The sequence below is a fragment of the Lichenostomus cassidix genome, chromosome 10 (assembly GCF_008360975.1).
Source record: "Lichenostomus cassidix isolate B80296 chromosome 10, HeHo_3.0, whole genome shotgun sequence".
Taxonomy (NCBI): Eukaryota; Metazoa; Chordata; class Aves; order Passeriformes; family Meliphagidae; genus Lichenostomus; species Lichenostomus cassidix.
This window is the reverse complement of record NC_139491.1, coordinates 2,191,287-2,208,030: the sequence shown is the minus strand read 5'-3', so window position 1 is coordinate 2,208,030 and position 16,744 is coordinate 2,191,287. Positions and strand designations below refer to the sequence as shown.

At 37.5% G+C, this 16,744-nt stretch overlaps 1 protein-coding gene across 7 annotated transcripts in view; it reads right to left on the bottom strand.

The window, feature by feature from the left end:
• Positions 1-191: 191 nt before the first annotated feature.
• DENND4A (DENN domain containing 4A) overlaps positions 192-16,744 on the bottom strand; it is a 48,829-nt gene continuing 32,276 nt past the window's right edge. For 6 of the 7 annotated variants that reach the window (XM_085070274.1, XM_085070275.1, XM_085070276.1 and 3 more), the window contains 15 exons: positions 16,361-16,505; positions 14,345-14,464; positions 12,729-12,869; positions 10,733-11,811; positions 9,733-9,943; positions 8,897-8,991; positions 7,927-8,102; positions 7,667-7,813; positions 7,009-7,219; positions 6,507-6,761; positions 5,893-6,010; positions 5,715-5,741; positions 5,066-5,228; positions 4,131-4,195; positions 192-3,904 (listed from right to left, as the gene is read on the bottom strand). In XM_085070274.1, the coding sequence (XP_084926400.1) occupies positions 3,768-3,904; positions 4,131-4,195; positions 5,066-5,228; positions 5,715-5,741; positions 5,893-6,010; positions 6,507-6,761; positions 7,009-7,219; positions 7,667-7,813; positions 7,927-8,102; positions 8,897-8,991; positions 9,733-9,943; positions 10,733-11,811; positions 12,729-12,869; positions 14,345-14,464; positions 16,361-16,505 (3,090 nt within the window). In that variant the 3' untranslated portion in view covers positions 192-3,767. The remainder of the gene's footprint in view (positions 3,905-4,130; positions 4,196-5,065; positions 5,229-5,714; positions 5,742-5,892; positions 6,011-6,506; positions 6,762-7,008; positions 7,220-7,666; positions 7,814-7,926; positions 8,103-8,896; positions 8,992-9,732; positions 9,944-10,732; positions 11,812-12,728; positions 12,870-14,344; positions 14,465-16,360; positions 16,506-16,744) is intronic. The other variant, XM_085070279.1, reaches the window with a different exon arrangement.

Sequence of the window (16,744 nt, the reverse complement as noted above, 5' to 3'; positions counted from 1 at the left end):
TTATTTAACCAGCACTAATTCCTCTTGTTAGCACTGACTTCTACATAGACAAGATGAAAAAATGCCACTGACATCAACAAACCTGAAAGGTTTATTGTTAACACCTCATGGGAGCAAACAACATGGTTAAGAGTTGCAGACATTTCTGTCACTCTAGTCCATCTAATAAAATGTTAGTGAAAATAACCAGAAAGATTTTAAGCTTTTTATTGACTCACTGTAAAACTTCTTTTTTTGGATGAGACAGAAAAAAACCTTAACATTGTGAACATTGACTTTGCATATTTTAAAGGAACTACAAACCAAAGCAAACATCCAACATACTGGTTTTTGGTAAATAAAATTTAAACATTACATATTTACAAATCTACAACCATTCATTTAAAAAGTGCTGCTTGCAGACTAACAAAGTACCATTTTTTAAATCCCAGTGAGATAATATCCAGAAATACCCCTCTCTATTATTACTATTTGCATCTCCCATTTGTTACATAAAGATTTTACATGCAGGAATTTTCTCTTTCTTGGGATACAAATCATTTAATTTGCCAGTGGAAGCCAAATTCATCAGTCTGTAACTGTACCAACAGCAAACCTTCTCAAATGGGACACAGCAGTGTCAGAGAAACAGCACAATTTCTATTCACATTTCAGTATTTCATCTCCAATAATTATTCCAGTGGAACCATAAGTAAAGCAAAATATATATTGCACTGCAAATGTAAAACCTTTGTTTAAGGTTTTGGACATAAGCATTATTTAGTACACAAAAAGAGAAAATTCAGTTCATACAAAATTTTAAATTGAAAATATGTCTCAAATATTTTATTTATTCATCTTTGTGGTATTGGAAAATATAGTCAAATTGCTTTTCTAATAAAGGACAGTGAGATTTGAAAACTGTTTCAACACTGAATTGTATGATGCTTAAAAATTATCGACCTCAGGATACATTTGGAACATCATGACTTGAATGAGGAAAATTTCCCATTTATAGTATATTGTTATTCCAACTCTATTTTTATATATTTCTACAGTGGACCGACTTGCAACAGACTTTATAAAACAATTCATTAAGTATAATGATTTCACTTGATGAGCTACTACTTGATACAGTAATTTAAAAGCACACCCAAATGAACATCAGCAAGGCTTCAGGAGTGCCACGCCGAGGATGCAGAACAGAGGGATTGTTTGAGGGCTGCACAGACAATCCAGTGCAGCATCCACTACCTGATATACTGGGGGATACTGGAAAGGAGTACAGCTTGTTGGCTTTATAAGTCTGGAGGCAGTTGGGAGTACTTACAAGGAGGCTGGGAGGAGGGTGGAGTAAGGGCCACGTGTGACAGTGCTGTCCCCACAGCTGCACTGACACTGTGTGTCCTGGAGATGGGGACTTGGCTCGGCGCTTTGGCCACCCCACAGCTGGAGTGGGAAGCTTGGTCATAGCTCAGCCCTCAAATACCCCAGGGCAGCTCTGGAAAAAGCACTTGCTCTCTCCTCCTTTCCTGGCTCGAAGGTCCTACAGAACAGTGGCTGCTCCAGTGGCAAATGGGGAGCAGAACTGCAGGGAGCTGGGAACACAACCTAACCCACAGCACACCCAGCTGTGAGCTTCAATACAGCAACTTTTCCATGGTAATGCAGCATTCCAACTGTACAGAGCAGAGCAGCCATGCACACTGTGGGGTACTTACAGGGAATGTGCTCAAAAATAGCCTGGTTTTTTCACACTAGTTCAGAGGAATGAAGAGGATGTGTCTACCATGTACCTGGGTGAAAAAAGGAGCTCCTTTTCATGCACAAGGAATACTGTACAGGCGTGGCAGTACAACAGAGCATCACAAATTGTTAAAATAAATTAAATGTGGAAGATGCTGTAAGTGTAGCATTGCTAGCTCCACCTCAGGGTGGGAGGATACTTTCAAAAAGGTAAGCTACATCAGCAGCACGATAGAGAAGAGGCATTACCCAATGGAAGTTGTATCCAAAACTACATCCTGAAATTATTATCAGCACATACCTGCAGCTCTACACATTTTACATCCTTTCTTCTTAGGGCAGCATCTTCTTACAACTTTACAGAGGTCTGGGAGGAGGTTACAGAGCTTCATAGCAGCATTACTTTTCATTTAAGCCTCTAAGGCTTGCTCTATTTCACTTAATAAAGTAAATGTGAGCTTTAAAGTTTATCACCTTTCTGCCTAACTAGATATTGCTGGTTTATTATACTTGCAAACTAAAGATGTTTTTAAAAACACCTACTGGTAGGCAGACTGCAATATAAAAATCTAATGTAACAGCTGAATATCTGGAATTATTATAACAGCAACAACTAGAAGAAATTAGAACTGGAAAATCTATAAGATTACTTAAAATAAAACTATTTGTTAAAGCATGATTTAATTTGTTTAGGCTGTTTTTATACAGTTTAATGTCTGTTTTCCCACCTCCATACAAGACTTCTGATATTTTTCCTGTAGCCTACCTTCTGGTGAGGAGTTGCTATGTGACTGAGAGCACAGAACATTTTTTAAATGTCTAGAACAAGAACACATGAGGCAAAAGCCATGACTCCACCACAAGGACTGATATAGCAGTTTTCTTCAGAGAAAAAAAAAATAGTTGTTTTGCCTGTGAAATAGAGATGAAACATTCCAAGTATGTTTAACTAAGCACAATATGCCCCAATCAGTTACATTCCCTATAAATTCCCTGTAGCAAGTTTGCTGCATGTGCTTGAGCTAGAAGCTTTGGATTGGCATTATGGAGGTGTCACATTGAGTGTGTTTCACACACAACCACCAAGACTCTGAGCACTGTGTGGTTATGGAGAACTCACTGCAGGCTGGCATTTGCTCTGTGTCACATCTGGAATGAGGCCACATGAACAAATGCCAAGAGCTGAGATGGGCTGATTCCACAGCATAACCCACAGGACTCTTCAATATGCCTTCCCTTTCCTAGGGAGTGGGGAGGGAAGGGAACACAAGAGGGAGAGGAGATTTCTACAGAAGTGTTTCACAGAGATATCAGTATGTTCATTAGAGTTTTGCAAAATTTACCATACCTTCCTTCTGATTGCTGTGGTAACACGTTTTCCAAGTGTGCATGAGAGAAATCCTGGATCTCGAGTACTGTCTAGGTGAAGGTTAACATTTTCTATTCTGCTTTAAAAACAAATCACTCTTCAAAAAGTAACTGGACAAGTTACTATAAATAGCAGTGTACTGCAAAAAAAATAAGCACTGTATTGCTTATGCAGCAAGTCCATTTAAAATTCACTCCAGTAATTTAAAAAAATTAAAAAAATATCAACTTACTATAAACAATTTAAAATATGTATAATACAACTTTGTATGCTCTTCATAACATCATGAATATTCTATGTAAACAATAGATTCTGAAGAATTTCCTTCGCTCACATTAGTTTCAGTGCATTGTTTCTGTCCACCTGTTACTTAATTATTTTTTTTTAAGGGAGCTGTAATATGTTGTCCCAAGTCAGAGAACTGATTTTGTTTACAACCTGCCTTTCCACACACCGATTTGCAGAAAGGACAAGGGACAGGGAAATAACATTTGGCCCATTTTGCTCTCTGTCCATCTCCACAACCGCAGCCAGGCCGAATTTCCCGAGGCCTCCTGCCACAGTCCATCGTACACACGTTCCTGAACACTGAAGACTGAGATGTTCCTTGTGACTGAAGTGGTTATTTTACACAGAGACACGTCATAGATATCACCTCTTTAGCCACGTATATTTAAAGATATGGTTCTCCAAAGATCTTTCTGCATTCCATCACTCCAGTGCTCGGTGGTCTATCGCAGTTATGAGTGTTCTTCACTTGATTAGCAGTGAGACGATCATAGGCCATTTTGTACTCTCTGTCAAAAGCATCTGCAGGAATGGAAAAACAACTTTAGATACCGAGCTCAAAAACACAACCCAAATGCCATGACAGCTGCATTTATCAGCAGAAAAGATCTGTAAAGTCCTTTTTATTTGGCACTTTCCATCGAGTGGCACAAATGTAATCTACAGATTATTTTTTTTCTGGAAGCTGAACAACTAAGTTTGCATAAATTCATCATCTGTGCTCATTTGAATAGTTGGCAGAACTCACCTATATCAATGTTATCTCTTCCCAGAGCAACAAGTGAAAGAAACAATATTTCTCTGTAAAGGCTCCTGAAATGGTAAAAATCCCGATCAATTTATGTACTGCACTGATACAGCACAAAACAATCTCTATTAAAATTGATTGAAGCATTTAAAGATCACTTATTAAAAAGACACATTTTGAACATAATTGCTGATTGTACCTGCAAAATATTGTCATTTCTGAGCTCTGGAGAATGCCCTGCCCCACATATGGACATCATCCATGGTAGCTCCCCTGGAAGTTGCACAAGTGCATGGGGAGAGAAATGTGCACCTAAACACTCAACCAAATTCCACTGAATTTAACCAGGCAAGGAATTTGCTTTTCTGCATTTTCACATCAGCTTGAAAAAGCAGGAAGACAAGCAAATAAACACCTTGTCAGTGCTCCAACTGTTGACAAGACTGTAATATATCCTACCATAAATCAGTAAATTCAGGCAAGAAATAATTCATATGAATTAATGTTTACTAATTCCACTTCTAATGGAAAGAAAAACCCTTCCTAAATATGAGACATAACCTCTCAGCTCCTTTTCTGTCCTCTACTGAAGACTTAAAAATAAAACCCAAATCTACCCCTACACCCTAGAACACTAATATATAAATAACATTTAATAATAAAATATACACATTTATACACACTCTCCACTCTCTATTGTTCAGAGGTAAGAACAAGAGGTGGCTGTAAAGGGGAGGGGGAGAGGAAAAAGGAAGAAACTAAAAAAGTGGGGAAACTAAGTTTGTGAAAGTTACCATAAAAAAATTTACCAGAGTGATAAAATTGAGAACACTGGTAAAAAAACCATGGTTTTTCTTTAAAAAACACACTAAGAAAATATAATTAATAACCTGATTATTGCCCAACTCTGTTCCAGTTAGGCACATTGTTCTTACCTCTGTCTTTTAATATGGGGCCACTTGTTGAGCCTCTCCAATATCTGACTCATTGGTCCATACACATCATTCATCTTAATGCTTTTCACCATACTCCTCAAGAGCTCCTGGTTAAAGGAGTCATCATCTTTTTGCAATAACTGGACCATTGGGTACTTCTGGGCTGAAAAACATTAGAAAGGCTGTAAGAATAAATAGATTCTTTGTGTAGGGAGTGCAAAGTTGTTAAAAAAAGGTGGAGGGCTACAGAAATTGTGGAAATATTGACATATATGCAATGAACAAAACATCAAGTCAGAAAATTATCAACGCAAAACACAAAAAGCACATAAGAAAACTCAAGTTGCAATGGGCCATGAGCTGTTTTCAGGCATGTGATCCAACACCAGCAACAAAATCTGAGTAAGCAAATTCTAAAAATAAGAACATGAGCTAAGTGGATGAATGAAACATACTCAATGGAACATATTCCCTCTCATTCCTCCCTTCCCAGTGAAGAAACAGCCACTGGCCATACCAGTCAATGATTTGAAACAGAAATGCTGGAAAACTAAACTTGTTCAGGCAGCTTATTGCTAAGCACAGAACCAACTCCCTCCCAAAACAAGTCACACAAACTGAGAATAGCAACACCAAACTGAACACTCACTCTCAAACAAAAGAGTGCGATTTTGACCTGCAAGACAAAAAGCAGTATGATCAAAACTCAGTACTGTAGCTTGTGAGAACTATCGACAGAGACAACTTTTCTCAACACACATGCTTCAGTTGCTCACAATGAACATTGCTCTTAAATGTCACCAAAATGCACAAGAAACAAGACTTACTCTGAGCATTCCACAAAATATACAGAGGCTGCCTTGGATCCTGATGCAATTTCATATTGTCCCATAGCATCTGAATAAGAACATATTTACTGTCCTCTGACATGCAGTTCCGTGGAATCTGAACAGGAGAATGCACACAAAGACATTTTATAATAAAGTCATGACAAAGGAGTTCTGTATTTAACATGTATCTTCACATCTGTAGGCATGCTCATGGTAAAAAGCTGCTATGAATGAGAGAAAGCTAAATCTGAATAGGATTGTCAGTGACACAATAGATGAATATTTTTGCCTATTTTCTGCAGTTCTAAAATCTAAACTTCCTCCTTCTACTGCTTAGCTACTCAAACAGCAACAAAACTCACTAGAAACTTATCTTTGAAACTGAGGCTCACAAATGACAGTGTGAAAAATAAGAGCCCCTAAAAGTACTGCTGAGCCCAAGTTGTAGAGTTTTGAATATTTTCCTTCAGCTGACACATTTTCTACCAATTCAGGACTGGGCCCAGCACATTGCAAGACACATTTATAAGACTTACTAAATTATCTAATGATTTCCTATATGGGAAAACAACCATTTCTCACATGTCAGTGTTTTCTATCTGATTCCATACCTTGGAGTTCTTATTGCAGTGCTCAGAAGAAAGTATTAATCCTGGTAGGTTGCTGGGCAAGTCCAAGCGCCTGAAATACCACACCAAATTCCAGAACACAATGGGATGGTGATCTACAAAGTCTGCCACCGTTATTGCATGATCCCCTTCATTTTCAAGTAAGCTTTCAAGCTCTTTCCATACCACAAGAGGACTGAGGTAAGGAACTGTTATAGGATCAGGACTAGGCAAGCGCCATTCCAGGCCCAAGGAATCCTGCAGTAAGAAAGAAAAATGCCATTAGTTGGAATGTAACTGTCTTTATAAAAAGTCTTGTAAATGCCTTTGCTCCCTATGAGGCACAGCAACAAAAAAAAGCTACAAGTAGCATTAGTTAAAAAAAATACAACCTAGTATTTACTGTAATTTAGGAAGGTTGATTTTGTTCTGGTTACTGCTGTTACACATGTCTCTAATCTATGGCAAACATGATAAAAAGACTTAAGGTAGAAAAACTACACACTGTTGGTCCTTGCAAAGTAGCAGGCAGGCTACCAGTAGGAATGATATGGCTCATCTTCTGGTTTTCCTTCTCATCTTCTTCCAAAGGACCAAAAGTACTGATACTCCTTGCTACAGGGTGACTTGTACATTCTGACCCAGAGGTATTTTGTCTTCTTCCTGAGGGGATCTGGATACTTCTGGCATAAACATTGTCATGCTGCTTAGATTTGCTAGAGGTGAGGAAAAAAAGAAAAAAGCATCTCAATTTTTTGTTTTACTCTGAGTGCTCAAACATGTACGCAGATAGACAGAAATAAACTAGAAATAATGGACCTGACAGTTTGAATTCTGCCTTGTCAGCCATCACACTCATTCATGTTGTAGTACAAGTTTTATTCCCCCTTGCACCAATGATGAACACAATCATCCTCAAAAGAGTTCATAAAACTTGCAAAATTACAAATGCCAACATGAATTTTTATATTAGGGATGAAATGATGCATATCAGGCAGAGAAAGCATGATGTGGCCAGCTGAGAGATAAGGGAGAGACAGAGAGAGATCCTCTTTCAAATCAATCTTGCCAAAGAATATAATACAAATTTATTTCAGTTGATTAAAATACATGCATTTCCACAGAGAAGCTGAGGATCTTCTAGGCAGGTAATGCACATTTACCTATTTGAATTGATATCCTCTTGGACAGACATGAGGGATGTAGTGAGGCCAACAGTGGCTGGGGTGTTACAGGACTTGCCGCTCTGATTAGAAAAAAGGGATGGGAACTGCATATTTTCTGTAGAAGGGCTGGACTTCAGGAAATACCTGCAGGGAAAGCAAAAGCTTAATATTATGCAAAAAAGCCCCCCAAAACCCCAAAGAAAAACCACATCCCAGTGATGGGCATTCAAAATGGAGGAAAATTCAAATGTTATTACCGTCCAGGCCGCCGAAGATCTCGGATTTCTATGCTTAAAAAAGGCAGAAATAAATTGCCACAGAAGGGACAGGTGGTGTTGAGATTTGAATCATCTGCTGTCCAGCCTGCCATGATTTCTTCATCATGAACCAGACAGTCACATGTCCGACATCGAGAACAGCTCGAGATGAGGACCTGCAAAGGGCAGGAACAGAATCCACTAGCACATGTTCTCAAAGCCACTCTTCTGTCACAAAGCACTCAAAACTGCAGCCAAAAATCTTTGCCCTTTGATGATTATTCCTCCCCACTTGCATACAAGTTCATTCTCTTACTGCTTCTCAGATTAAAACCAGCCAGTTATTTATTAATATTTCTATTAACAATAACACATTCTTTGTAAATCTGCAAGCATAGAAGTACAAGAATATTTATGCAGCTACAAAAATTATGATTAAAATTGAAACACACTTCTGTTGTGATTGTCACTATTATAGAAATGGGAAGAAAAAGATGCAAATGAACAGTCATTAACCTAAATCCAGTGTTGGAGTAAAAAAAAAGGAAAAGAAAATAATGAAGAGCCACCCAAACCAGCCCAACAGAGAAAAGAAAAGTGATCTTACTAGAAGTTACGCCAAGAAATAGCTAGTTCTCTCTCCTGTATTTTTAAAAATACAATGCTGCTTAAGACTTGGTATTTTCACTTTAAACAAATTTATCTCCACAAGGGATTTGCATGCTTGAATTCAATTGCACCCAATAGCAAACTCTTGAGAACTGAAGCTTTGAAAAGCAAAAGATGTGACTGAAATAAAGGCCTTTCTAGAGCAGGATCTGAAATTAAATCTAGTTTATGACAGAAATATCCATCTGTCTTTCAGTGTATTAGTTTTAAGCTTTAAACTTTACCAGAGATACAGATAATATTCATGTTTAAAGACATATGCTCCTAGTCCATCAATTAAAGTTAGTAAATTGTCCTGTACCTCCATGGCATAGTTCTGGAACACACTGGTACTGCTTGTGCTGCAGGAAGATACCAACTCTGATTTGTCAGGTAAAGGGAACTTGGAAAGAGAACCTGTTAACAGAAGAAACCCAAAGTATTAGTTATTCAGAAAATACATTTTTAGCACCCTGTTTTTCTGCTCAAACAATACTGCAGTTATAATAATAAAATGTGTGATGGAAGATGCAACAAATGGGATACACTGGTACAGAACTGTGGAGTGTGAGGCTGCCATCTGCCCAGCACCAACCAATGCAAAAATAAAAGCTACCAACAAACAATTTCCATATGTTCACTTTTTGTTAGCAACAGTTGGTAGCTTGGAAACAAATTTTAAGTAATTCATAGCCACACTTTCTGTGTGGACAAAAACTAGGGAAGGACAAGAGGTGCTGTTTGTACCCCACAAAACTGATAAAACAGTCATGACCAATTATCCACCACAGATTAGGAAAAAATCTACAAAGTCTGTCTGATAATCAGCTTCAACAGTGGATGTATAAAATTATAAAATTTGAAAAAAAAAATTACTACTTTTAGAAAATAGAACCAGACCAATAAAGTTACCATTAGAATGTTTTTATAGATGTTTTCTGGAGCTGTACAGCTTATGCAAATAAGGTGTTCACATGAATGATCAAGAATCTACAGGGTTTCCTATTTGAGTAAGGGTTTTCAGGTAGTAAAAGAAAAATTTACTTCTTCCACAAAAAGGACTAATGACTAGGATGATTTAAACTGAGAAAGAACAACTTTTAAAACTGGAATGTTTTCGTGCAGATTGATCAATGCAAGACACAAGTTGTCTCTTACCACACTGGTCAAATTGTTTAGCTGAGCCATCATGGGAAGCTGAGCTTTCCAGGCTTGTCTTGCTGAGGCTAATTCCCTTAATTTCTGATGTGGTGTTCTCCTGAGGAGAAGCACTTTCAAAATCATTGCAGACATCTTCATCAGTGAGAGAAGTAGATTCTGAGTCCAGAGCTCCAAGAGATGAAACACTTGCTCGATCTGAATTTTGATCCTGAGAGAAGAAAACAAATTCCAGTGAGAAAATTTAAGGAAATTAAAAATATTTCCAAAGAAAACGTGGCAGCCTTCTTTGTCACAGTAAATTCAAGGCATGACCCTCCCTCCTTGGAAAATCACAGACTTGTATTCAGAACTGAATCAAGACAAGGCAAGTTCCACTCTGGGTTAAACAGCTACACCAGGAATCTTTTTTAAAGATCCTTCTAATAAAAATAATGAAGTGAAAACATATCCATTTTAATTCTGTAACTTTTTCACCCCATTGCTACAAGAATTATCAGCAGCTGTAGGAATACATTAGGATAGACAAAGCAAGTGTCTCTCTTCATTCCCAAGGACTGGGAACAAAAGGAGTTTTGATTTGAATTGGTAGCAAAGAACATTCTAATAAATGACATCAGATCAAAACTAGCATTAAATTACTTTGGCAACCAATACAAGCAGATTTCCCCTTACTAAAAAAGCCAATAAAGACTTTAAAACAGTATTTGCTTATTTAAATGTTTTTTCTTTAGGTTGAAAAGTGAAGCCAGAGAAGTCCTTATTCTGTCAACACACTATGGTATACTTATATTCTTCCATTAAATGAACTCAAAATCCAAGCTAGACAATAAAATTAAGGTCCTGGTAAACCAAACATGATTAAAACAACTTAATGTACACAGTCTACAATGACACAGGTCATTCAAGGGATTCATCACATGAGTCAGTAACTAAACCTTTACAAAGGTTTAGTTACAAAACTTCTTCCTTAATTTATAGGCTCTTAATAAACATTTACCTTTGCAGATGCAGCATACATTGCAAATTTGGAGTACCACTTGCTTGCTTTCTCTGCAACCCCTTTTCCAGCAGAGAACATGCTGCTTTTCAGAACATCAAACTTGGGAGTTAACAGAGTGTCCAAGTTGAAGGATGGTGATGACACAAGTGTTAATGCACTGCTTGTATCCTGCTCCTTGGCTGGACTGTTTGGGGAGTAAGCTGGGGAAGACCAAAGCCTATCTCTTGGCCTTTCTTCATTTTTTGCATGGTAACTCTTGGATTTGGTAAGACTGGGTGGCCTTGGGGAGTTTGGGGGAAGGCTGGACCTCCTACAAGGCTGGATAATGGTTGGGCTCCTTTTATTAGCATTTCTATCATCATAGGGTTTTTGCAACTCAATGCTTGGGGCACGACTGGACAGAGGGCTGCTCATATTGTTCATGTACATGACTATTTCTTCAGCTAAATCTCTTCTTGCAGATGGAGTAGAAACACTTCTGTCATCATCCTCCTCTTCCTGCTGCTCTGTCTCAGCAACCAGCAGAGACAATGGATCAAATCCAGTTTCAACATCTGTCTTTTCAACTGGCTTTACTGGAAAGCTGCTCTTTCTTTGCAACCTCCTAGATTTGTCACTGGAAGTTTTCACTGCTGTAGGTGTTTCAGGTTCTGCATCCAGGTCTTCCAAATCAAAGATAACAGGAGACTCTGTTTTATCTGTAAAACTGCCATCAAAGGCTGCATCTTCATCACTGGATTCCTTTTCCAGGCTTTCTCTCTTAGATTCTAAAGAGGAACTCCTAATATTAAGAGTTTTTGGCCTTATGCTTTTCTGTAATGCACTAGATAGAATTTTGGCATCAGCTCCCAGTTTTTCAACCATTTCTCCAGGGTTTGCTTCCTGGTTGATTCTGTTCATCATGAGTCCCACTAAGCCATCTCCACTCAGGTTCCTGTTCCTGCTTTCCCACGGAATTTCCCTTAAGTCAGCTTCTACTGCACTTTTATGTCTCCTTCTCAAGGATTTATTTTTTATAACTTCTGCTTCACTGGCATCCTCAAAAGATGAAGTAAACAGCAACCCTACAGAACTCTCTGAAAAACAGATGCAACAGGGTGCTTTATTTGTTGCTAAGCAAAACAAATTAAACCAAAGTACAAAAGAATGCAAATTTGTCTCATCTTTCAAACATTTTACAACACAGAGATGGAATTCACTGTGTTTTAGTGGCTGAAACATTGAGCTGACCATGGTTGTAACTTCTAGGAAGGGACAGACAATAAAACACTTAAAAGGGAGCAAAATCATACAGCTCAAGAGCACTTTGAGAGACACCATCAAGAAAAGTCTCAGCTGTATCTACTTTCCTCTTTTGGAGACCTTTCTACAAGATTTGAAAGCTAAGGATAGCACAGATATCCAGGAAATTGCAAAAAAGCATCACTTTCTAAATTAATGATTTAGAAATAGAGCCAAGGAGAGGAATTATTGTCAGAGAAATCTCCATTGTTTTGCCAGAGCATAAAGATGGAGTCTTTAAAGTATATCACAATATTTCAGGCATAGCTGACAGTATTATAATAACCACATCTGACATTACTAAAGACTTGTGAAAATTATTGAAAGCTTCTCTAAATTGTACTGCACAAAAATGCCTTGTCCATCCTGAAGGAATTAGTTAGTTGCTGGAGATTATAAGAAAAAACCCAAGACTTTGGTGTTTTGTAAGCAGATGTTAACTACTGCCAAAAAAACATTAGAGCAAACAAGAAAAAATTCTGGAAATGCAGAATATTCACATGCATCTTCCTGACACAGCACATGCTGACTCCAACCTAAATTCCCTCCTCCAGATTTCATCAGCCACTGCTGTTACATCAATAAAATACTGTAAGTTTAGTGGATAACTAAACTTACGGTATTCAGCGCTCAGGAACACTACTTAGAGCTCAATAGTAACTATATATATAAAAAAACTGCACAAGAATCTAAATATTTTCCCTGCACTCACCCCTGCTCCGTTCTGCCACAGTATTGTCAACAGTGCCGTTGAGCCGCACGATGCTGGAAGTGCCTTTGTCATTGCTGCAGTTCTGGTAATTCAGTTTAGGCAGGCAATCCCCACTGCCTTTAGTGCTCTCCACTTCAGATACTGCAGACAGAAAAATACAGAATTACAGTTTTATAGAATCAAAGGGACTCCACTACAATCTCAAGTTCCCATTTCCTATTGGACACCTCCAATAAGAGGGATGGTTTATCCATCCCATGATGCACAGGCTGACACCTGCTTGGGCACAGGTTTTCACTATCAATATTTAACTCCCAGCATTACTTTTGTAACTGGAAGTTTCATCAGTTTCTCTACAAAGAGCCCAAAAATCATTCTAAAATTTGTGGTGGTTTCAGAGATTAAGACCACCCTTGTTCACTTGCATAGAAGAGGTATAGGAGTATTTTCTCCTGCCTTTGCAAGAGCTCAGCTTCACACAAATCTCATCTTCCCCAGGACTGCCCAGGAGAAATTAAGCAAATGTGACTGTTCATATTCACCTCTTTTAGATATGAAACAAAAATTCTGTCACAGGTGACTACCCAAAATAGAGAATTATTTTCCTAAGGGATTTCAGGTAACTTTAATATTATCAAGTTGTTTTCAAAAGTGCAAAATGTTTTAGCACATCATATTATTACAGAGAACCACAGATGTTCTAATTATGGCCAAATGTAATAAATTAGGCAGATTTCACATTTTCTGCATCCTCAAAAGTTTTATTAAACCTGAATAACTTGTCTGTAATCTTATGTATATATGTTCTTATGATCATGGGTGAGAGAACTTTTCAAGCATATTGACGAAAAAAATACTGCTGCTAGAAGGAAGACTGTGGTGAAAACACTGAAGCAATTTTTCTAATTCCTACTTTTCAGACTTTTACATCACTTGGCAAAGGGATAGTTAATTCAAATAGTAGGGGAAAGCACACTGAAAAATTTAAACAACTATATTACTAGGAGAATGCTTACTAATTACAGTATTTTCCATGAATATACATGGGAATCTGGAGTACTTAGACATTTCTGCTACACAATCTGAACTTCTATGTTCTTGCATGAAATCGATGCTGCTCAACTGCAGTTGAGGGTATCAAGAGCAGCAGATGCAAAACTTGAAGAAAAAAAAGCCTTCTTCTGATGTATCTCCCAAACTTTGAGAATTCCAAGGACCTGGGTAATTTAGACCTCTCAGACTTGCAAAATTTCAGCTGTTCTCATCTTACAGGATTTATAAAGAAACCAGACTGCTAGAAAAGGCTTTTCTGTAGATTATGCCTATAAGGCAAATTCACTTTTTTAAAAGACAAAAACATTAGGCTATAATTATCATTAAGCCTTTATGCTACCATTATCACTTATTTGAAACAGGAGAGAAAAAAGAACTGTAATTTTCAAAGTTAAACCATTAGACATCCAGAAAATTGCATTTAGAGAAAGAACTTTAGGCAGTGGCATAAACTGGCATTATCACACACAGTCACAGTGAGAAATCAGCTGTCCCAGTTAGCTTTTGCTGAAATCCCTATTTATCCCCAATGAACCAGATATCTGTATTCACAAGATACATACGAGAACTGGAGTCACTCTCTCTCTTGTCCTCCTTTTGTTCTTGGATGTCTTGAAGACAAGTTTTCCCTTGCTTGGCTTCTTCTTTGAGTGATGTGTTATTGCCAGTGTCTGAAAGTCCCCCTGTCATTGCAGGGCAACATCAGAATAAAGACAATTATGGTATTTAATAGTGTGACGTTGTTCAGGGGAATAAATTGAATATCAACAGTAATTCAAAGGCCTCTTATCAAGAACATTCCAATTAACAGTGAACATTTTACCACCAAGAAAAAGAGAAAAAGGATTGGCTTATTATAGTATAAACATTGAAGTGATGCTTTAGAGGATGAAATTAAAAAGGTAATGTGCAATATTTCTTTTTAAATACTGAACTAAAGCACTGTTTGACTTGAATTCTGCTGCCTGGTTAGTTGATCAAAATGTCACATCTTTTCAAGAGCTCTAAGAACCATCTACACATGGTTTCATTTGAGTGCAATATATTTCTCAGAGTTAATGCATGTGATTTTCGTGGCTTTACTCTGGAAAGTAAAAAAATTGAAACAGCACTGTAGCAAGCATGAGTTTGTCTGCAAAATAAGATTAAAATAAAAACCAACATCACCCACAAAAAAGCCCTGCAAACATTCAAGCCACTTATCTGGTCATTCTTAAGCAAAAACACATGTACAATTAATTTAGTCTGACTGGTTGATGTCAAGAATTTATTTAACACTAACATGGTGGTTCATCCTCCAGGTTGTTATAAAGCAATTTAACAAAGCAGATCAGAAAATCTCTGTTCATTACAAATACTAAGGAAGCTCTTCAAGTCCCACATTCCATGTCCTTTATCCAGGTGAACTTGAAATCCCCAGCAGTGCCACAGCAACCAGGGTTACTCTCATGCAGTTTAGGAGGTATCACTAAACATCTATCAAGGATCAAGAGATCCACCATGGCTGAAAGCTTCTTTCCCTCTTTTCCCTAAAGATGCTGCACTGAATGTCTACAGAGTGGGTAAAAACCTTGTTGCTATGGTAAAGATAAGAAAAGATTTTGGAATTTATGGGAGTGTTTTTTTGATTTCCTGAGGAGCCGCACACATTCTAGCTATGAGATTTCAGGCAAAATCTTCAAAAATCAGATGATGTCAAAAGCAAATAATATTAATTATATAAGTGACAGTTATTTCATTAAGGACTATTTACAGCTCCTTTGATTACAAGGTCTGAGTTGCAACCAACATTGCTAAGCTCTTGTACAGTGCTTTGCATGGCTGGCTTTCAATAAAGTAGTTTATCAGGAAGTTCAGCTTCATGAAGAACAGGCAGAAATCAAGCAAAATTGTTCAAGGTCATCCATAACGTTAATGATAGAGCCAGAAGTAGGACTGAAGTCTCTGGGGTCCAGGAGAAATAATCTAGCCATAAGGTATCATATCTGTTCTGGTTGTCAGGGCAAAGATTTATTGGTACACATTTGGAGCCATGGAACAGCCCTGGTTGGAAGGACTTTGAAAGATGAGTCAGATGACCCACATATATTTATGAAAGTATGCTGTAAAGGTCAACTTGAACTCAACTAACTACATTGCTACTACTTTACAACTTACTATCATGCTTTACTACCAAGAAGTTATAAATACCATGGAAAGCAGTACCTTTAAAAAATATAAATTACAGGCATGGCCATAGAACCATTTGATGTTCACATTAGGTAAGTCTTTACTAAAAAGGCAAGGCTGGACAGAAGTTTCTGCCAGTTACAAGACTGATTATGGGATGAACTACAAATTTCAGGTTCATATTTGGTCTCCATTTGTCTCGTGAATGGCTGATACAATAAATGAATAGCAAATATTCAGATCTCAGGTTGAATTTCAAAGGCAATAAGAAGAGATTGTTTTTTAAAAATTATACAGAACTATTGCTTTTTCCCCAACACCAGTTTTATCAAGCTATCAAAAGAAAGATTTTTGAAATAATTTTCTCATCAGTATGAAAATAAAAAAATAGAAGCATGTGAATACTCTACCAGGAACAGATGTATGTGCAGTGCTTGCTGGTAGCTTTTTCAATGCTTTTTTGAACTGTGCTATTCCTAAGACAACATTTCTTATTTTCATCCAGAGGAAATAGCCACCTCGATTGCTTGAAGGCCAGGTGCTTTCCAAAACAGCCTATTTTGGAAATATCAAAATCAAGTAGTCATCTTCAGGAAGAGTCAGGTGTGAAAACATTAACTGAAATTTCAAACTGAGTAACATTGGCAATAATACAGTTGATTTCTAAGCCTACAAAACCAAAACCCACTAAATGTTTTGTATTTCTTCCACTCACTAGAAATGACAGAATCACACTTGAACTGCTCTGTTGTTTTTCTCTCTTCTATTTGCCTGGATAAAAATGCATTTTTGTC